At 37.7% G+C, this 23,233-nt stretch overlaps 2 protein-coding genes across 4 annotated transcripts in view; one reads left to right on the forward strand and one right to left on the reverse strand.

Moving 5' to 3' along the window:
- Positions 1 to 8,095, forward strand: part of LOC132490843 (ceruloplasmin) — a 67,651-nt gene extending 59,556 nt beyond the window's left edge. The window contains exon 19 of the mRNA XM_060099551.1: positions 7,992 to 8,095. Within this exon, the coding sequence (XP_059955534.1) occupies positions 7,992 to 8,095 (104 nt within the window). The remainder of the gene's footprint in view (positions 1 to 7,991) is intronic.
- HPS3 (HPS3 biogenesis of lysosomal organelles complex 2 subunit 1) overlaps positions 1,886 to 23,233 on the reverse strand; it is a 38,214-nt gene continuing 16,866 nt past the window's right edge. Inside the window, exons 6-17 of one of the 3 annotated variants that reach the window (XM_060099549.1) lie at positions 23,061 to 23,142; positions 20,390 to 20,544; positions 18,849 to 18,957; positions 16,073 to 16,254; positions 14,855 to 15,035; positions 13,688 to 13,921; positions 12,509 to 12,694; positions 11,978 to 12,166; positions 10,817 to 10,924; positions 6,778 to 6,984; positions 6,086 to 6,176; positions 1,886 to 2,651 (exon numbers count right to left, since the gene is read on the reverse strand). In XM_060099549.1, coding sequence (XP_059955532.1) covers positions 2,524 to 2,651; positions 6,086 to 6,176; positions 6,778 to 6,984; positions 10,817 to 10,924; positions 11,978 to 12,166; positions 12,509 to 12,694; positions 13,688 to 13,921; positions 14,855 to 15,035; positions 16,073 to 16,254; positions 18,849 to 18,957; positions 20,390 to 20,544; positions 23,061 to 23,142 — 1,852 coding nt within the window. In that variant the 3' untranslated portion in view covers positions 1,886 to 2,523. Of the gene's footprint in view, positions 2,652 to 6,085; positions 6,181 to 6,777; positions 6,985 to 10,816; positions 10,925 to 11,977; positions 12,167 to 12,508; positions 12,695 to 13,687; positions 13,922 to 14,854; positions 15,036 to 16,072; positions 16,255 to 18,848; positions 18,958 to 20,389; positions 20,545 to 23,060; positions 23,143 to 23,233 lie in introns of all 3 variants that reach the window. The other 2 variants (XR_009532607.1, XM_060099550.1) reach the window with 2 other exon arrangements.

Consider the following 23,233-nt stretch of genomic DNA (forward strand, 5'->3'; position numbering starts at 1 on the left):
ATCCTTTCTTCTATCTCCGTATCTCTTTATACACACATAGACTACAGATATTGTAAATACATATACTCCTATTTCCTAAAAACAAGAATATTCTTATACCTAAACAAAGTATACCTATCAAAATCAGGAAATTAAAAACAATTCAGTACTACAGACCCCTTCCATATTTCACCAATTATTCTAATCATGTTCTTCAGAGAAAAAGAAAATCCAACTCATGCACTGAGTTCAGCTGACATGTCTTCTTGTCTCCTTAGTCTGGAGCAGTTCCTTGGTCTTTGTCTTTCCTAACTTTGACATGTTTAAAGAATACAGGGCAGTCACTTTGTAGAATGTGACTTCAGTTTGGGTTTGTCTAACATTTTCTTATGATCAGGTTCGGATTATGCATTTTTTGGCAAGATTCTCACAGAAGGGATATTGTGGTTTTCTCAGCATACATGTCAAGAGACACAAGATGTTGATTTGTTCCCTTACTGGTTGTGTTCATTTTGAGCATTTGGACTTATGGTGGTGTCTGCCAGGTTTCTCCACTATAAAATGACAAATTTTCCCTTGTTAATAAATAAAGATCTTGCAGGGAGGAAAGTTAATTTGTCTTTAAATAAAGCAGTACTAGAGTGAGAGATGTGTTTTAAATATATAAAGAGCAGAAAAATATAAATGAATCAAGAATAAAGAAAATAACTTTTAAAAAACTAGAATATATTTAAAGTACCATGTGCCAATTTTTTTAACCATATGATATATACTATTTTTAATAATGGTCTTAAAATTTCTTTTTCTATAGAGACCAAGTCTGGATGAAAGAAATAAATTGGTGATAAGTGAAAAAAAAAAAAAGAAAAAACAATGATGCATTACAATGTATGTGAAAGTGTTGAATAGAAGGCTTACTTGGAATGGCTATAAGCATTAAAAAAAAAGACTGAAAACATATATTTTTGTGCATTTATGAGGATAACTGTGTTACACTGTTTCATATGAAAAGATCAATAGACTGTATTATGACACATGACTGACTCTAATACACATATCACCACCATTAGGGCTTTACAAAACTGTATTAAAAAAAAATCTATGAGCAGATGTTGTCCTGGACAGTCCTCAAAGGATCACTATTAAGATTCAATGATTTCAATAATAAATAAAAAAATAAACAAACAAATAAGATTCAATGAAATGTTTCCAAACTTTGGCTTCCCATCAATCCCTCTAACATACTGCTGACAACAGTCCTAATGGACCAGTGGAATAGCGGCACAGGTGTAGAGGAAGTAAAATAAAAAATTAAACAAGATAAAATAAAATATTAATAATAAAATTTCAAAACGGTGAGGCCAATATTGAACTTCTAATCTACAGAACTGTAAGATAATTAATTTTGTGTTGTTTTAAGCCACTAAGCCTGTGATAATTTGTTATAGCAGCAATAGAAAATCAACAGGGTACCCTTTGAAGATGTCAATTATACCTAAATAAAGCTGGTAAATTTTTTTTGTTAATTTTAAATTTAAAAATGTTTAAATAAAATACAACAAATTTTTAAAATAAAATAAAATGTTGCCAATCTGAGTTTTGTGAACCCTCGAAATGATGATCAAAAGAAGTTAATATGGAACTGGAGAAAGGCAGAGTTGAGAAACAATCTATAAATTAAATCCTGGCAAAGACGAATGTTGCCATCAGGAGAAAAGTTTTCAAAATATCGTTGTGCAAACATCAGGTGAGTAACATTTTTGCCCAGCCTTAACGAAAGTCAAAGCACACTATCAATGAACTGAACTGGGACTCAAAATTATTTAATAAGAGGCTAAAAAAAAGACACAGTTCTTTATATTTCTTTATTTTCACATACACTCTGGCTAAAAGAGCAAGAGTACACATCAACAAAAAATGGAAAGAAGGCTTTGGCTGAAAAACATGCACTCAACAAATCATGTTAATAGCCAGACAAGAAGAAAGTCAGCTTTGTAAACTTCTATTTCATTTGATTCAGAGAGAAACTTAGCATGAATTTTAAAAGTAACAAGAAAATAAAGTTTGAAATCTTTTACTGTGGGAAAACATTAACATCTTTCTCAAAGAAAATAACTGTTTTTAAAAGTGACCCAGTAGAAAAATCTGGAAAAATCAAGAAGGTTAAATTGTGGACCACTTGGAATGACATTCTTTCGAGCATACTTACAAATTGTTTGTGTTCCCGGGATGAAAAAGATTGTCATGTCTCCAACAACAGTAAATTGATGTTCCTTGGAATAGAAGTCAGTCTCTACCTTTAAAAATATATGCCTTCTTTGCGGAAAATCCTATACCTTGTAGCTTTTTTACATTCTGGACAATTAAATGGACTCAGGTCATAAATTATGAAACTAATAATACCACTGAGGTAAGCAGCCTGAAGGCATTTGTAATATATGTACATATTCAATATAAAATCCTTTATATATATATTTTTATCTGGCATTCAGTTTTGAAAAATTCAGTCTCATATGCCATTGTGGTATATTTCAAATGATACCTTCAAGTCAATGATTTCTTTCGACTGCAGTAAAGAAGATACGGCAAGAAAAATGCTGCAGTGCCATCTTCTGGGAGGACATTTAAGAAATCCCTTAGTTGTAGTTCCACAGCAACAACTGACAGTGTTTCTGTTTGTAGGAAAGAATATCTGAGTTAGAACTGAAATTCTGTCTTTCATACTATTCTCTTATCACTCAACCAGTTAGAAGCTCATTCAGGTGACAAAATGTTATAACTACGAGAGAGGAAACCCCCCCCCCCAAAACAGTCTTTTAAATCCACAGACTGCTTTATGGTTCTAACAACTTCTTATTTATTCTTTCTAGAATCATTTGTAGGAAAATACAGTCAACTGAACACTGTTTTTAATGTTAGGACTATATTGCAGCTGATTTATAAAGACTGTTTGCTAGGATAGGAAATACTGTTAATTGTTGGATGACATTTTCCTAAATCAGTTCCTCTCAATTATAAGATTTTTATGTTATTAATAAGCACAAATCTGTTTTCAAGACCATTTACTTTTTTTCTCAAACTGCAAAATAATGTGTTCTAATGAATATTTTAAATATTAAGGAATTTAGTAAACATTTTTGTAAAGGTAACTATGTAATTTTATGATTCTGTTGTTTCTCGATGCGTGCATGCTGCCCTCTGCTGGGAAGAGAAGGGGGTGACATTTAAGAACAATGTTCCCAAACCTTCTTCAGTCCATTCCGTGTGTGATTCTTGCACGCCCACCACTTATTCTATTTGCAGAGTAACCGAAATATAAAACCTCCGGCTCAGGTGTGTGTGCATCCATCCAAAGTCATCTGTCCAATATCCAGCAACCTAAACCATCCCTTACACAAAGGAATGACATGCTCTTGTTGTTAAGAAGTTAATGAATAGTATGACGTATGAGAAAGCTCCCTAGCTCTGGAATCGTACAGACTCGGGCAGGGATCACACTCTTCTACTTATGCTCTGGGTGACTTTAAGAAAGTCAACCTCCTGGGTCTTGGTTTCCTCATTTATAATGTAGTGGTACCATCTGCTAGCTTCCAGAGTCCTTTGTGAATTAATTTAAAATACAGTGATGCACATCTGATACAAAATAGAACTTTAATAAACAATAACTGCTAACTAATTTGTAAAACCCATGAATTACCAAGGTTTTCCTATCAAACTAGTTTATTTTGCCTAAATGTGGAACCTGTAAGTAGTACCCTAGATACAAAAAACTGAGGTGGGGGCCAGTGTAAAGTAGGTATAGAGCCAACAAAAATCTTGCCACTGCTCTATTCTCCTCTTCCTCCAACTAGTGAAAGGCTAATACAGGTTACAACTCCAAGAACAAAGTCAATACCTTAAATCCATAGAGTACTTTAAATCTTCCAGTGTGTCTAGAAAATACGTGTCAAATGTTGAAAATAGTTATTTCTGGCTGGTGAAGTTTAAAATGACTTTTTAAACTTTGTAATTTACTATAGTACTAGAATTTTTATTAATAAGCACAGCTCACTGTCACAAAAACGGTCATAAGTAGTACTGCCTTGAAACAAAGAAGTCAACCACTAACCCCAGTTTCAATGGCTCTGCATTAGTGCAACAGTTCTCAACTAGTACAGTTTTGTCCCCCAGGGGACACTTGGTGATGGCTGGAGACATTTCTGTTTTAACTGGGCAAGTGCTACTGGTATTTAGTAAGTAGAGGCCAGGGATGCTGGTAACATCCTAAAATGCACAGGGGACACCTACACACAAATTATCTGGTCCAAGATGTCAGCAGTGACAAGGCTGAGGAGTGCTGCGTTAGACAGTAAGAAATGCAAGCTCCTAAGCATATTATGTAAGTCCCTGACCTCCATCTGCAACCTCACCATTTTGCAATTTTTGCCTAACATTTTACTCTACAGTCAGTCCTGAACCTCCCATTAGTCCCAGGCAATTAAAAAAAATTGGCTTGCTTCAGGATACTCAGTAAGTAGCAGACTTGGAACTCAGTTCCAATTCTCCTAATTCCAATCCTGGTCCCTTCTTGGTATACCACAGCTGCCAACAGAGAGACTCCCCATGAAAACGGACCTGAGGTTATTCAGGTGTCTTCCTTTCAAATCCATAAATAGTTATAGAGTACTCCGTATGGAGAAGCATTGCTGGCAAGGAAAGTGCAACATGAAAAATGAATAAAACACTGTAACAGCTCTGGAGGTATTACAATAAAGGTACATCACACACAGCATATAGTCCCATAAGCCACACACATACTATACATGCACATGTGTGTGAATACACACATATTAAAGACATAGAAAAATGGAGGAAAGATTATGGGGTAGTTATGAGTTGGTGGGTGTGGATCAGAAAAGGATGAAGGAGTCGTTTGCCTAAGATAATGATGTCACCGGGGCGTGAAGATGTGGGCTATCTGCACCGGAAGTGATTGACCAACAAGAATCATCAGTTCAAATTTATGTGATAAATTTGATGCAGATGGGGCTGGGCAATCGAACACCTGATACTTCCACCTTCTGACAACCAAAAAATCACACAGAGGGTTTCCCTGGTGGCGCAGTGGTTCAGAGTCCGCCTGCCGATGCAGGGGACACGGGTTCGTGACCCGGTCCGGGAAGATCCCACATGCCGCGGAGCGGCTGGGCCCGTGAGCCATGGCCGCTGAGCCTGCGTGTCCGGAGCCTGTGCTCCACAACGGGAGAGGCCACAGCAGTGAGAGGCTAGCGTATAGCAAAAAAAAAAAAAAAAAAAAAAAATCACACAGGTGGGTAGGACAAATAGTATAAAGGCCCCTCCCTGTCTTCCCAATCACAAACAGACAACTTTACTTAATGGGGATTTCCAGAAAAACACCATCCAATGGCCACTTGGCTTTGCCTAACACTTTGAAAGGCAATTCCCTCAGCTGGAAAATACAATTCCAACACTGTCAACTTCTAATATTTTATGCACACTGGTATCAATATAACCATACCTTTGTCATCAGGCCACCCATTAACTGGTGATATTAACACACAAGAGTAGCGAAACTGATAACCATATAGCTATCAAGATTTATAAATGACTATGAATTATAAAAATTCAAACAATAACTACCTACACTGTAAAATACTGCATAATTTAGACACACTACACTTCTAAATCTTTGAGAAATTTATCATTCCTCAGTACTTGCTTATAATTACGATTAATAATGATAATAATTTTAATTTCCTACATGAAGTAAATTAAGCACCCGGACCATTAATATAAAATGGACTTTAATGGCTACTCCAATTTTTAAAATACTGAGGCTGTGAGTTTCTCTGACTGTGATAATTTGTTAAGTGTTTGGAAAGATTAACTTAAAAGCATCAGCTCTAGAGCTAAAAGAGATAAATGAATATCAAATGTGGTGGCGAGAACACATGAATGTTAAAAATAAGCTCTCCAGTTGATTCTGCGAAGACCCTCTTCCCCACACTTGAGAATCACATGAAAAATGAGACAGCAAGCCTTCAGCCAGTTATGGAAATGAGGACCCTCAATTCAATTTATAATCAAGCAAAAAAGATTATTTTACCTTTTAGTGATGATAAGTAAAGTTGATATTTCTCTCCACCACATTTTATTCTCTGACAAAGTTCAGGCAGCAGTTTTTTCCACCACAAAGTCTATCTTAGGGAAAAATGAATACTTTTTAAGTTTGATGCATTTTGCATTCAGATTTCCAACAAGAAGAAAAAGATTGTGCAGGGAAGCCCAGGGCAAAAATACATCATCTTGGTTAAGGAACAGACTTTGTTAGAACAGTCTTCTGCTTAAGCTAGAACATAAAAGTCAGATCTGTAACTTGAAAATCTAATAATATATACACTGTACATATGTACACCGCTATTTTCAAGAAGAAACATAGACATGTCTTGTTTTCATCTCTTAGGTAGGAAGAAAGTTCTAAAGTCAAAAACTCTTCTAATTTCTAAAGACCAGATAGTCCACAAAGAATTTTCCCATCATTTATTATGTTTTCCAAATCTTCAGGTAATAGCCTACTTCATCGCCAAACAAGAGACCTTTAGTGAAGATAACATACAAGCACCATAAATTTTAACAGCCTCTAATGGTACTCAAAACATGTAACATATATGATCTTTTAACCCACACAGCCCTGTGAGGTTGGACTGGCATAATTTGTCCCCATATTGCAGATAAGGCGACAAGATTAACATTTGATTATCACTGATAAAGCCTAAAACCGTAATCTGAAAAGCATACCCGATTCTCTTCTTTCAGTTCATGATTAGCGTATGGGATGACTGCCTCCGGGCATCTCTCTAACAGCCTGTCTATGCACCGTTCATACTCTTCCAAACGCGTACGACACAGAACATGGACACTGAGGCCCACAACAGTGTCTTCTGACAGTGGCTCCAAGAATGGAATAATGGAAGCTATGTCAAATGAAGGACCACATATGAGAGACTATGAACAGAAAAGTGAAATGTTATGGAATGAGGCACCCAAAAAACTAAAGCACAACATACAGAATACAGTTTTTAAAAAGAATAAATCTCACTTGCCAAAAAAAAAAAAAAAATGTAATTTTAGAGCACACGCATATATTTACTTAGTAAGTCTAATTAGACCAAAGTATTAAATAATCTTGAAACCACCTCTAGTTTAAAGAAAAAAAAATCTATTTAATACAAAGCTATGATTTTTTAAAATAACATGATTGTGTTTGCTCTGAATAGACTGTAAGTTTAAACTAATGAGAATGCTTTAAGATTCTAACCTTAGGATAGAATCAACATGGTGCTCAAGATTTATGTCCAAGGATGTTCACCTCAAGAATATTTATAATACTGAAAAACTAGAAGAAATCTAAACATTAAATAAGAAGGGATGGGTAAATAAATTATGATATATTCAAATGATGGAATATTTTATAGCTATCAAAATTGTTTTCAAAGGCCAAAGGACAAAATGCTCATGATAAAATTAGTAAAAAATCTCAATACAAAATTATATTCAGAGCATGATCAGTTTTATAAAATCTACATAGGTACATGCACATCTAGAAATGCCTTTGGAAGAGCATCGAAATTTGAAACAGAGACCAGTTCACTGGAATGGGAGGACAAAGCCAACTTTTTTTTTCTTTTTCACACTTCCCTGTATTTTCCAGGGTTTCTATAATAAGCATGCACTACACAAAGAACCAAAAATAGAAGTTAACATTTAAGAAAACTACAGCAATCATTAAGAACTTAATAATTTGTATCAACACCATTTGCTACAACCTGAATGACACAGAGCAGCTATTATTTCAGTAGTCAGAACTTGACAATATTTTACTTTTAAACATTTAAACTATAAATACTACTTTTGATTCTGCCACCAAAATAATCTCTGCTTTCCCTTTCTTCTGGATAAAAATGAAATGCTCATATCCTGATTTTCTTCTTCTTGTATCCTTTTTACTACAGCATCTTCTCAGACTCACAGGAGGACACGGAACATGAACTATCCATTTACAGTCAGCATCGTGATTTTATTCCAAATATCTACCAAGGAATGGCTAGGAAAATAAGGTTGGTCCCTCTCCTTCCTGCAAGTTTAATATTCACCTTCATCTGAAAATTTTCCTGCCAATAAGATAGCAAATATGAAATAAGGTGATTAAAGTGAAATGAGTCAAAGTGGTACAAAATGGGTTACCCATGAACTTTTAAGTAGTTATATCCATATCATCAAGAAGTTTAAAAATAAGAAACACCAGGGAATTCCTTGGCGGTCCAGTGGTTAGGACTCCGCACTTTCACTGCTGAGGGCGCGGGTTCAATCTGTGGTCGGGGGACTAAGATCCCAAAGCCACACAGGGCGACCAAAACAAACAAAACCCCTCAAAATAAGAAACACCAGACAACACATATATCACTGGATAAAAAACGGCCCACAGGTTACTACTACTCTTTAAAATACTCTTAGTGTTGTCTGCTTCTTAGCAGTGTGTTCCTTTTTTTTTTTTTTTTTCCAATATTGGAAATGGACTCTCCACCCCCAACACAGGCACTATTTATTCCCTTTTCTGATCTAGATCCCTCATGCTCAGCTGACTCTGCTGGGCTGGAACCCACAGAATTCTCTACACAGTCACACCTGTGGCTCTAAGAGGGGTGGATGGCAAGGAGGCGGGGGGAGGAGACCAGGACAATTCTGGTAAAAGGCACGGCATTTATTAGTTACTGTGTCGTTCTGAACAGTGGCTTTTTGACACATAGATGATTTATAGATTGTTTTTAATTCTTGCACAAATATACTATTACAGTGATTAAGAACAAGAGACAAAGATTTATCTTAAATCTGTGTGGTGGTGGTGAGCTGGTGGGTAGAGGGGAGTCAAACAATTTTGAAAAAGCTCTCCAAGTGATTCTGAACCGACCCCCCATTCCCCTAGGTAAGAGCAGGAGAGATCTTTTTGTTGCTTGATGGTTAGTTTTTTCTTAATGACTAAGACGAATTGACCCCAGATAATTTAGAAAGAGTTATAATTAGGAAAAGGATTTAGAAAAGTCTAGACTGACTAAACTTTCTATCCTTTAATGGCAAGGATTCCCAGAAAGAAGATACCCTATTTATTTATTTTTATTTTTTATAAATGTATTTATTTTAGTATTATTTATTTTTGGCTGCCTTGGGTCTTCGTTGCTGCACGCGGGCTTCTCTAGTTGCGGCGAGCGGGGGCTACTCTTCGTTGCGGTGCCTGGGCTTCTCATTGCAGTGGCTTCCCTTGTTGCGGAGCACGGGCTCTAGGCACGTGGGCTTCAGTAGTTGTGGCGCACGGGCTTAGTTGCTCCGCGGCATGTGGGATGTTCCCGGAACAGGGATCAAACCCATGTCCCCTGCATTGGCAGGCAGATTCTTAACCACTGTGACACCAGGGAAGTCCCAAGATGCCCTTTTTAAATACCTTAAAATGGATTCTAAAGATCACTGAATTATACTTTTTCAAGCAGAGATTATAAATATGCTTTGAAGATTTATCAGGGGATATTTTATAGCACTTATTACAATTAGCATTTTAAATATGTAATTAGTACATACATTATAGGAGGGCAAGGTCTTGCCCGCCTCGTCCAATGCTGTACATCAATCACATTTACAGTACACGATTGAATGTAAGTAACTCCATTCCTGGTGACATCACAGGCTGTCTAGAGGCTAAGACTAAGCAATATGGTCTCTTGAGCTTCGCATCCTGACACCCCATCCCCAATTTGACATTTTGGTTTCTATAAGCAATAACCACACTTCCACTAAGTTCCCAGAGTAAATCAGGGGTTGCAGACTCAAAAGCTTAACAAGGCCAAACCAGATGATGAAAACCAGATGATGAAAACGCACGAAGGCGGCTGAGTATAAGGAAAACGGATGCCAGACACTCAGCATCTGGACCAGGGAGACATGGAGGTGGAACTGTGGCAGACAGGCCAGCACGAGCACTGCCCAAGGAGGGGAGCCAGTAGGTGGCTCCAACCGTCAGGTCTCAGGCAGTGAGGGCCCAGGGTTACTGCTGAATGAAAGTTCTGCTGAGTTTCTCAAAGAGAAACTTGAAACTCAAGATTCTGAATGTGAAATCTCAATTTTCATGTGTTGGCAGCTACACTGGGAAGACCAAACACAACAGATGTGAGGATTATACTCAGTCCTTGGGCCACGGATTACATTAAACAAAATCACATCCACATTGAGCCCAGCCCAACCCACCAAGTCAAATGTGGACTTTATTTCTCATTCTCGGTCAGAAACACTCACGTTCAGAATTCTAGCAGGATAGTCTACATTCTCTTGATCATATTTCTTACTTTAAAAAAAATCCTTTCAGGAGCCAGATAAGCTAGCTACTTTGACTTATTTCCCATAAGACAGATAGTAGTGCTTGGTGTGGGCCAGAGGCCTAAACTGTGTGAGTGAACGCTAAAATAAAAGTGAATCTCGTCAATGAAAACACTGCGAAACATCTGCCATACTTTCATTTCACAACGTGTTTTCAAGCACATCCTGGGAATGAGGCAAGAGTCACAGGACTTGGAAGCTCACTCACCGACTGGCAACAAAACCAGACTTCCCGTCAGCAGTTTCAGGCAGAGGCAGGAACTCCCTCCAGAGCTCCTGAGTATGCCTACCTATAGATTCTGTCCCCAGAATTATACACTCTAAATTAACTGGACACCCAGGGTCTTACCAAATTTAAGTGCTATACTATATGGTAATATGCATATTCATAAGAAAAGGAGGCATTTTCATTTACCTGTAATTTTGAAAGGTCTTCCATATAATTTTTATCAGCCAAGGATTCAGATGATAATAAGACATTAACCCACGGACTGATTAAGCCATAATGACTACAGGTGTTTATCTAAAATGTAAAAGAAATTTATCATAAACAAAAATACAACAAAACAAGACTTTCTTCATCCATCCCACAAACAGCAAGCAATCCCTAATATTCTGCCATGTCCCAAAATTAGGTATACATTTTCCTGGTAATGGGAAGAAAGTCTTAGAATGTATTCCCCTGGAAAAAGTTTTAGTTTTGCTGCTTCTCACTGAATAAATCTTTACTAAATATTTCCTAATATTTTAACTTTCAAAAAACTGCAAAGAGGCACTTTCTCACAAAAAGGGCAATACTTCCTTTAAGCTAATTACACTCAAAAAAAGTTAACAGTAATACTGAAAATAATTTTTATTTCTACTACTTTCCTTGGGAGGCAAAATCTCTTCCATAAGTTCTCAAGACAATTCCCGTAAAGACTCCCTTATTCAAGCAAACCCACATTAGCCACTCTGTCACTGTGAGGGACAAAGGGGCTGCCGGGGGTCAGGGGGAACAGGAAGGATAAGAGTAGAGTTGTTAGGGCTGCTGCAGACTGCGAAACAGCTCTTGTCTGTGCAGCTGACAGGAAATGGAAGTCTGGTAAGGAAGTCTCTCTCCCACAAGCCTTCTGCAGTTCCTCTCCCAGCAGGGAGGTCTGCAGATGTCTCTTCTCTCATGTTCCACTTCATGACTGTCGCCTAAGGGAGCACAGATGGATATGGGGAAAAGCCCTTTCTCTCACACTTTGGCTACTGAAGTACCACTGTAGGTGAGTAATACAGGAGCAGTAGAAGGCGCTCTTCAGGATACAAAAGTGTTTAAAATGTGGGCAACTTCACTCACAGACAAGTTTTAAATGTATTTTTAACTCTTGCTTTAAAAAGATATCCGGTAATATGAATTATGACTGATTTTATGCTGTTAAAAATAAGAAGGGTCAACAAAAACTAAAATAAAAAGAAATAAAAATTTAACAAAAACATAAAACACAAAAAAACCCCAAAACAAACAAACAAAAAAAATAAGAAGGGTCATTATCATAATGTGTAATGTACATAAAGTTTAATTCACTGTACTATTCCATTTTCTTACCAGATCCTCTGATGTTCTCAATGGTGTGGTGTCAGGTGGCTGCCTCTTAGATAATCTCCAGATGTACTGTGATGTGAGCTTGAAAAAGAGTTCCTGAAGTACCACATCTGGGAGACATGCTACCAGCTGAGCTTCCCAAAAGTCTACTAAGAGCTGAGGAATCGTATCTTCATCTTTACCACAAAGCACCTTGAGAACAGTGAAACAAGCCCCCATAACTCAGATAAATATAGTACTGATCAAGTTACAGCTGGTCTGAACAGCACTCCATCATGTGGGCCATGTATTCAATAATTTATCTCTAGCATTAGTGCCGTGGCAAAAGCGAATTTAGACATTTTAACAGACTCCAGGTTGCATGAACAGAATTTTTCTAAATACATTTTTTTAAATCTGTACTTTTATAAGTGGTTATGTGTAAGTCTCATTTTTCAATAAACAAATGAAAACTCACTTCTCTTATTCTGCTCCCCATCCCCCCACCAACTTCATCAGGCCATCCAGAACAATTGCATTTTCAAAGTGACAAACCTTAAAGAAGGAATCTGCTTCTTCAATTCCAATTTTGTTGTTCTTCTGTAAGCCAAGGACTGAAGCCACAAGCAATCCAGGCTGAGTCTCCTTCAAGTGAACTGCAAATTCAGTTGGAACAATCTGTCCTTTCCTCTGTTGAGTCAATAGTCGAGGTTCCAGAATGAAGCCACATACCATCTTCATCTTCAGATTAAAAAAAAATTTAGGAACAGAATAAACATTGCATTCATCTTGGAAGTACACGCTAGTGAATTCAAGAATCAATGATAAGCCATTAATAATTTATTGTAATCTTAATTTTTTCTTTACAAAGACAAGTTCTAAGGACATCATTGGTAACTGTCTTTGTAGAAGTTATTATTACTTAATTAAGCATCAAGATGTCCTATTTTGTAGACAGTTTTAAATTTAGGTCTATATAGGATTTTTCAAAATTATGAAAAGAAAATTCATCTTTCTAGAATTCTACTCTTCAAAGTAGAGGACATCTCAGTGTTGACTTGCTCTCCTCATCATAATAAAATGTGCCATTTGTACAGCAATAAAGCACTCCTGCTCTTTTTGGTTAGACCTGAGACATAATAAGTGCTCAATTAATGTCACTTCTTAATTTCTTTTTCTAGTGATTAACTTTTTTGGCTTATGTCCCTAAATGGCCTCTCTTCCAATGGGAAGCTACCTTTTCTTTGATACACCATTCAAATGCCTAATCTCCCACATAGTCATTTGTGATCTTCCCAAATGCAGGCTATTTCTGCAATTACTGGACTCCTAAGACTCAAGGTTAATAACCTACTTGCTGTACTTGAATATACATCACTGTTCTGTTTTCAGGGACAAACCACACCACCCCCTCATGCCAGGTCAGACTGTCAGCTCAGGGCAGAGCCTGTATACTCTTCACTGCCAAGCACTGTGTTCTGAACATACCTAACACTAAGTTGAAAAGTCTTGGGATACCCATTGCTGCCATTTATCTTTCATTTTTCTTTTTCATTTGCCAAATCCAAAGCCCAAGCACTCCCACTTTGGGCCACTTCCTTTTTAATATTAAGTCTATTTTCCTTTACAACTAAGAAAAAAAATGAGCTACACAGAAGTCAGAAGAAAATTAAACACCTCAGGACCACTGAGTCCTATTTTAGATTGCTGTTAATACCAGGCAGGGCACCGTACCTCTGAATGGCTTTTCATTTCATTTCTGTGCATGTCAAGATCTCTCATTTTCAAAGCCATTGCTGCCTTGGTCAATGTCACTAAGACTGATGAAAATCCAGAAGTATCCAGCTTCCTTAAATAGCTTATGGCAGTTAAAGGATCAATATTCTTCATAGAAGGACTACAGAGAATATGGGGCAGTTGCTTCGGCTCAGCAACATGAAACATCTGAACCACTTTTGCTGCCAATTCCTTTGGTGAGAGTAAACAAGAAATAAAAGGTCAGTCAGCCAATAGAAAGCAACAAAATCAGCCAAAAAAAAAAAAAAGGATAAAAAGCCAAGATACAAACATTCCAATTAAGATAAAATTACAGTACTATGCTTCAATTTAAAAAGAGAGTTGATGGTGATAGCATGGGAGAGCTGAGATGACCTAAAGTGATCTCTTTGCTGAGTTATAATGAAGAAAAAGCAGGGAAAGTGTATACCAAGTTGTGGCCAGAATTTCTAATTTTAACAAGAGTTCAGAAGAAGAAAACAAATATTGGATTAAATTATACTCAAAGGTCCATTATAGAAAATTACTGCTTAATACAAAATTTACTTATATTTAATGTACAAAATATACTTAATATTTATAAGAGAAAATTTCATTTCTCTTAAAACCTTAAAACACTTGGTATCACAATACCCAACTTTGCATACTGGCATTCAACTCTTTAAAAATACATGAGGAGCTAAAAATGATCCTTAATAATGTCTGAAGGTTGCTGGGCCAGGATTTCATAAGGGAAACTTTGGACACCCGGAGAGTGGGGCAACTAGGGTTGTGAAAAGGGCTGCAGATGAGAAGAAGGCAGGCAAAGCCCAGGTTCTATGTCATCCTTCTAAAGACATGCCACTGTCACATTGGGCAGGTCACTCATCCACAGTGGACCACACCCCCCTGTCTATGTAATGAGAAAGTATGAGAAGATGATTATAAGTTCTTTTCCAAGCTGTAATTCTGGGTATTATTAATGAAGAAAAGGGCACAATCTAGTTACCCTTTTTAGAAAAAAAAAGACTATAATACCAATGAAAAATACTTGGAACTTGATTTCTCAACAGAATTACATAAAATAAATTGCTAAAATGAAAAATTAAAAATATTAGATATAACTAAATAGAAAACTGTATTCACTTCACTTAATTCTTCATCCAGGTTTTCATAAAGTGAATGATTAATGTAAAAGATTAATCCCCTCTCGTATTTCTGCGATCCATCCTCTACTGCCCAGTCCACTCGGGCCAAAACTTCAGCCATAGACAAACCAGACATCTTATAGTATGGCAAGGCAAGGTGGGAATACTGGGTGTCAAGCCTAAGGGGAAGGAAGTAAAAAAAAAAAAAAAAAAAAAAAAAAAAAACTTCAGATTTGTCATGTTTAAGTTTGGACGTCTAACACATTTAATAATAAAACAGATCATGATTTCCAGAAGATATAAATCTCAAAATACTTTTCTACAGCCATTAGGAGTTGGAACAAACTCTTGAGTTTTGTTCTGCAAAGTCATTCTAATTAATGTAGCTTCTTTTTGCTTGCTCATAAGAAAAACAAAAACAATTCATTAAGTGAATTTTAATATTCATAACGTGGCTCTAAAATAATGGTGTTTATAAGTAGGAAAAGTCTTTTATTAATCTATAATGACTCCCATGGGTCAAGTAAGCCTTGGAAACAATTATATATGAAAAAAATTATAAAGATCATTCTCATCTGGACAATGGCTACAGGATTTGTTCATTTTGTGAAAATTGCTGTGACTTGCACACTTATTACTTGTGTACTCTTCTACATGTATGACTCCATTAAAAAGTTTTTTTAAAGTTTCCTCAAAAAGCTGAAATATTGAGTAATGGTTACCATTAAATCTATTAACATAAAAAATCATTCTCAAAAAGAGAAATCACTATTGATCCTAGTGTCCTTTTCTGACATCATAAAAGCACTGACTACTAAGATTAAAATCAGAGTGTCCAACTAGTATCTCTCCCTTAAAGCTAACAGTAATACGGTTGTCTCAGGGATGTTCACTGGTCGTGCCCCACCCCCGCCCAAAGGTCTGAAAAGAAACTTCAAATTCCTAAATTAACTGATGGGAGACTCATGAACTGCTCATCCAATAAACTGTAAGTCCTTGAAGGCAGGCAACAGGTCGTGCTCATCTCTCTAAGCTTAGCCCAGTACCTGACCCACAGGATGTGCTAAACAAATGCTGTGGCATAAATGAATAACTAAACCATCTCCCCTCATGCGTCCTCCCGTTTGTCAGGTAATTGCCAGAGGTGGAAAAGTTAGTAAGCACATCTGAAGCTCAGGATGGCTTCTCTGACAAGTTTCCAAGTAGCATCACCAACCTGCTGTAGCAGTCTCCAAGGTGCCCACAGCTTTCTTTAAATGCTTCTAAAAGCTCTGCTTTTTCTCCAGGTTCCAGCTGACTGGCATCCATCAGGGCAGCTCTCACTAACAGGTGAGCCTCGCTGAGAAGGTGGATGCAGCCCTGCGTTTTTGCAGTCTTGTAGGTGTTACTGTAGTCTACCTAACACAAAAAAAGGCAAGCAGCTAATGTTGCTTTAGACATCTCCCCAAAGTTTCCCAGTTCTTATGAATATCTATCCAGTTGGTTACTAAAATCAATATCTGAACACATTAAATCCTGAAAATTAAAAGTGGTTATTTATCATTCTGATAAGGCCTAGCTAAAGTGGTTTTCTTTTCCCCCATGATCTATGAGCCAGTTTAACACACACATGATTGTAAATATTCTCTTGTTAAACAGTGCTAATCATTAGAGAAGGTACAATTAATACTGTAACACTAATAATACTGTTAACTTAGCAATAATTTGATCACAATTTGATAAGGCTAATGAACATATCTGAAAACCTTAACTTTATTTTTAAGTTCTATGATTTAAATCTTTCTCAAATTCAGATTGAGTATGCTTCCTTTATCTTAGTTTCAATCTGTGAATTTAGGTTCTGCTACATCTATTTCTGTAACTCACAGCGGGCTTACAAAAATTATCACTAGGTAGGACTTCCCTGGTGGTGCAGTGGTTAAGAATCTGCCTGCCAAGGCAGAGGACATGGGTTCGATCCCTGGTCCAGGAAGATCCCAAGTACCTTGGAGCAACTAAGCCCATGGGCCACAGCTACTAAGCCTGTGCTCTACAGCCTGCGAGCCACAACTACTGAGCCCATGTGCTGCAACTACTGAAGCCCGCGCACTCTAGGGCCCGTGTGCTGCAACTACTGAGCCCGCGTGCTGCAACTACAGAAGCCCAAGCGCCTAGAGCTCATGCTCCGCAACAAGAGAAGCCATTGCAATGAGAAGTCTGTGTACCACAACAAAGAATAGCCCGGGCTCACCGCAACTAGAGAGAGCCTGAGCACAGCAACGAAGACCCAATGCAGCTAAAAATAAAAAAAAATTTTTTTTAAATTATCACTAGCTAATCTGAGTCAATCGGTATTTTTAGACTCCAGTAGGCAAATCACCTAGATGAGTCTAAGACTTTCAATTAAGCAAGACTGAAAACACAGAACAAAGCTGATAAAATTATCAGCATTAAAATGCCAGGGCCAAATCAGGCAAAACCTTCACCAGATGACCAAAATTAACATTACTAGTGCAGGGAAAATGAATATTCTGCACCTCCCAGTGTGATACTCTGAAAAGATACGTCACCTACACAATGTTCTGGCCAAGAAGAAGAATATACAACCTGAATCTAATCATGAGAAATGATATAAAATGAGAAATGAAATGAAATGAAAAAATAAAGTTTTAAAAGGTGGCAGGGGGAGAAATATTTTTCAAAACTGTTATAAAACAAAGGGTGGAATCTAAAAATACAACAAGCTAGTGAATAAAACAAAAAAGACACAGACTCACAGATACAGAGAACAAACTAGTGGTTACCAGTGAAGATAAGAGAGGGAGATTAAGAGGTACGAACTACTACGTATAAAATAAATAAGCTACAAGGATATATTGCACAACACAGTGAATATAGCCAATATTTTATAATAACTACAAATGGATTATAACCTTTAAAAACTGTGAATCACTATGTTTATACCTGTAACTTATAATATTGTACGTCAACTATACTTCAACAAAAAACAAACAAAAAAAATTTTTTTTAATAAAACAAAGAAAGGCTGTGAACATATTCTGGATTAAAGGAGGCTAAAGAGACATGACAGTTAAATACATTACTTGATGGATCCTGGACCTGGGGCGGGAGGTGCTGGGGGATTCTACTAGGCCATTATTGAGTCAATTGACAAAACTGGAATGTGAACCGTAGACTAAAGTATTGTGTCATTGTTAAATTTTCTGAAGCATATGTGTGTCCTGTGGTTATATAAGCAAATATCTCAATTCTTAGGAAACATGCACCGAAATATTTAGGGGCCTTAGGCTATGACATATGCAACATACCTTCCAATGGATCAGGAGAAAATATACATGCATGCTTGCGCATTTAGAAAGTACAAGAGTGCAAAAAAGAAGAAAAGAGAGGGAGAAACAAAGGGAGTATAATGTTGGCTATGGGCAAATCTGTATGGGGAATACACAGGTTTTATTTGTAGTATTCTTATTCTTGCAACGTTTCTGTAGGTTTGAAATTATTTCAAAATAAAGAGTTTATAAAAATTGTCAGGGATGAGTAGGCAGTTGCCATTCTTAGAAGAGGAATAAGGATGCCTATGGGACAATGCTACAAGTGCTGCAGTGCCCTGGGACTATCTGCTAATATTTCAAAGAAGCGTGAGACAGGGACATATGATCTAAGATTTCTTTCGGCTCCATTTCATGGTTCTCTTTGCTAGGGTTCAAAATAAAGGTCAAAGGCTACTTATGTTTAGACTGGCTAATCAATTCTCATAGGAGAATGGGTATGAACAAGGGAATCTTATTTTAGTGAAGGGAATTTCTCCTGGCTCCTCAAATATCAGGAGCTGTGAAAACAAGAAGGTGAAGATATACACTGCACTGTCAGACAGAGCCTGGAAGCTGGTTGGCTGTGGCATTATGAATGTACGATAATTAGAATCAATTTCTAGTCATCAATTAGACTCTAAAAATTTCTACAAATAAGAATTAGAAGTCTGAAAGGAATACCATTTCTTTGTACAGTTGCACTGGTGAGATCGTATTCACAATATACAAATTCCACCCAGCCTCAGCTACAGGAGGTGTTTTGAGATTAACACTGGTACCTTTTCTAGAACTAAAAGCAAAACAAAGGACAAGAATTATAAGACATATTATTAATAAACGGGAATTTTAAATGGTAAATATTAGATACCTAAAATATTGTAACTAGGATATCATTTTCATTTAGTATTTTCTTTGTTGATTAACGACACAGTTGATTTTTAGAGAACATTAGTGCACAATGCTATGTAGGCCTAACAGCATTTAACATACTGCACTCTCATGACTGATAAACCAAGCACTTCCAATTCATTCCACAAGTATTGTTAAATAGGCAATAAGTTCACAGAATAGGCAAGACCCCTCAAAAGGAAGAAAGACTTGGATATGGCCTTCATGAGGCCAGGGCTGCTGGGAAAATGTAAAAGACAGAACTGAACATCTGCTGGAAGCACTATCTTATCTCTTGCTTTCACTATATGATGCATTTTCTGTAGTATGCAATCTATTAAAAATGCAGACCCTAGACCAAATGAATTTTCAAATAAATTAGAATTTTTAAAAAAATCATTTAAAAATATATAATACTTTTAAGATGTCAAAAGTGTGGGATTACAAGCTATTTTTCCTCTCGCCAGAAAGCTTTTAGGATCAGTCAGTCTCAGACCACTTTGTGCACACTCTAAGTGAGCAGTTACCCAAGGGAACCTGGTTATTCCTGCTGGCGGAACAAAACACAGGCACAAATAATTCAAAAAAGCTTAAACTTATGTTAAAAATGGAAAACAATGTTTGACTTGAAATACAATCTGTGTTCCTCCCCTGCAAACAGATTTCTTTCCTACTTAATTTTCCATAGAGGAATGTTCAGATTAGATTGCATTCCCTACCACTAAGTTCACAGTATAGAAAACATCGAATAGAAGCATTAACTACTCTGGAATTAAGCATTCTATTCCAAACAATGTGAAAGCAGAAAACCGAAGTGTCAACCTGAGATTAGAATAATGCACTTTTACTCTAAGGTAGATTAACACATAATCTATACATCATGAATGTGCTTTAAGGTAAGAAATGCATTGTTAGTTTCTTTTTCATTGAAATACCAGAAAATAATCTTTGGATAAAAATGTAGCCACTTAAAGGCCAAAGAAGAAAAATAATAAAGAGCCTTGTCATTCGGATCAGCATAAGAGGCTCTCTCTTACTTGTTAATTACACAAAAAGGCATGCCCTTTAACTTCTTATCTAAAACACCACAGGTATTTACTGAACTAATTTTATACTTCATCTTCTTCTAAAAGTTCAAGGTCAATTATAAAGGATATTATAGAGATCATCAGAAACTTCTTTTCTTACTCTGGAAAAAGAACACCTAGAAAAGCTATCTGATCATTCAAAGCTTTCATTTAAAAAAATATCAACAAAGATGTATGCAAAATATAGCAGTAACAATTCATTCCAGAAACTTTCGCAGGAATGTCTGGGGGTGAGGGGATGCTTACAGAAGCCTCTTGGGTGACTCTCTCCTCTCTGGAATTGTTTCAGGGTCTGCCTTGGTCAGAAGTATAACGTGGTTTTTAAAGTGACAGATGGCTTTCAAGCCTATGAAAAGCTGTATTCTTAAAGCACAGACATCCATACTGACAGGTGGGCAAGCCTAATAAGGAAAAAAAATCAGAAATTTAGCTAAGGAATAAAGTGCATGAATTTTAATCTTCAAAAATCAATCTATTTGATACAATGTCTCCTTCCCCCTCACTCTCCCCCCAAATAATTCAAATTCCTATTCTTATCAGAGTAAGAGGTTATCCTATCTAAACTATTTAACCAACTATCTCATCCATGTGTCTGCCAAAGAGCTACTTAGTATCTGTTGACTTTGATTTAAGGAATGCAGAGAGTGGGTTCCAGGAGCCCAGCCCTGGGCTGATTACCTGCCACCCAGGAAATTCCCCACTAACAGTGGGCTGGCTCAGGGTACATTCAAGTGGCCTCTTTAGACAAAATGAGACACCATAAAAGGACATTGTACTTCAGGTAGAGTACATAAAATGGTTTCTTAGTGGTTGCGTGTGTACGAAAGAAACACTCTCATGTTCCGATGGCCTCTGTTAGCTCTGTAGACGTGAACACTGCCTGGAACAGCCAACAGGCTGGGGTGTGTCAGGAAAACTGTAGGAAATTCTGGACCAAGAGCCAGCCTCCTGTCCTTATAAGGGACCATTCAGTCAAGTAGAATGGATACGAAAGATAATAGAGCTCTTTCTGCGACTCACAAAATGCTGCTGCCAGGCCTCCCCCTCGCCTCCATTAATGCTGTTTTGATTCTGAGGTCATCTTCATTGTCCCTTTTGTACAAAGCACATGGGGGAAAACCTCCATCTATTTTTTACATTCCTAAGAATAGTTAAGTTGGCCTTGGTGATGCTGAGCCAGAATCTCAGAGGAAAGGGAAATGAAGATAGCGTGTACTTTGGTCCCGACTCTGAAGTTGTGAAACCTTTCTCAGACACCGCAGCTCCCAAAGCCTGAGTCAGCAAGGGAGCAGAATGATGCTCATTCAGGGGCATCTAGGGTTTCAGAACGGTGGAGTTGCAGGGCAGGGGGAGCCGGGAGGTGTGATCGTCACCGTCCTTCCCTCTGCCAACTTCAGGAGGACTGGCCTCAGGGGCAGCGTTCCCCACCAGTGGTCCATCTCTCCTCTTTTCTACCTTCCTTTCTTCTGTGTTCCTTCCCTCTGCTTTTATGAGACTCTGAGAAGGCCTAGAACTGAGATTTATTTCCAAATGCAGATTGGTCCTACCTCAATCTGTTATGTACCCCTCACTCCACCATCACTACCTACACAAGCCTATGTCTCTCTGAGGTTTAAAACAAAAAACAAGGGGCTTCCCTGGTGGCGCAGTGGTTGAGAGTCCGCCTGCCGATGCAGGGGACACGGGTTCGTGCCCCGGTCCGGGAAGATCCCACATGCCGCGGAGCGGCTGGGCCCGTGAGCCATGGCCGCTGGGCCTGCGCGTCTGGAGCCTGTGCTCCGCAACAGGAGAGGCCACAGCAGTGAGAGGCCCGCGTACCGCAAAAAAAAAAAAAAAAAAAAAAAAAAACTCCTGAAAAGGCTATGTGTATATCTTAAACACAGACAGGAAGGCATGGGAAAGCTATGATTCTTATTTCCCAAGAGGCTGAAGGTAGGCAGTAAGCCTGGTCAGCAGCAGAAAGTGATAGGCCGCCCACAGCAAAAAAGAACTCAGACACAATTTCCAGAAAACGCCAGTGCATATCACAATTTGGGTGACAATGACAATGGAAGAGTGCCTCGGACACATTAAGTACTACACACCATCATCACTGAACACTCATTTTTCCAGAAAAAGGCGTTCCAGGTGCCAGATGGATGTTAACCTGTGAAATAGAGGCCATCATAACTTGGGGGTTCCCTACAGCACGGATATGCACAACAAACACCCATTCAAATAGCTTATGCTCCGGAGGTAAAACTGCACACGAGGAATATGATGCAAACGATCAGTGTATTTCTGAGAACAGAAATTCAAGGTCAGAAAACAGAGGATTTCATCATAAAACTGCCTCTGTTTATTTGGCGGTCAAGAGCTTTTCAGAGACTAAGCATATTATTACTCACTAAAAACGAGGTTATTGATCTAGAATATCCATTTACACTAGATCAAAACTACAGAGCTACAGGATAGTTGTTGAAGGCTTTGTAAAACGATTCAAGAATTAAAGGCATATCTGATAACAGTGTAAGTAAATCATCTGAATGCGCTGTATTCACTTTTGTGCTCCTGAATGTACTGATTTCTGTACTGTTTTGTTAACAGCTCTATATAATTGCCGCCAATACTTCTATTAAATGAATAAAATTGTAGTATACCATAGCTGTGAAGTGCTCTCTCTGAAGTTACACTATATATATATTCTTTACCAAATTTTTAAAACTAGGTATTATATCTAAATTCTGAGTAAAATGTTTTCAAAGTAATCTTAAAAATTACCAGCTGAACCACGAATCACAAAATGCTTATCATTTTACATTCCAACATTCTAATTGAAAAAACAAAACTTCCATGCTTGCCAAGCTTAGACACAAAGAGCAAATTTGCAAGCAACTCATACTGTGATCTTTAGGTTGCACCATAAGCCAGCTCTAACCTTCAGGGTGGTGTCCACATACGGGTCCTCCTCCCGAGCGGCCGCCGCACTGCACCGCACTGTGTAACACTGCAGGTTGTTACTGAGGAAGAGGAGAGATGCCACTGAACAAAGTGGAGGCCAGGAACCAGTGTGCCCACCGTTGGGAGGATTTCACAGGAGCACAGAGCAAT

Source organism: Mesoplodon densirostris, chromosome 5 (genome assembly GCF_025265405.1).
Source record: "Mesoplodon densirostris isolate mMesDen1 chromosome 5, mMesDen1 primary haplotype, whole genome shotgun sequence".
NCBI classification, from domain to species: Eukaryota; Metazoa; Chordata; class Mammalia; order Artiodactyla; family Ziphiidae; genus Mesoplodon; species Mesoplodon densirostris.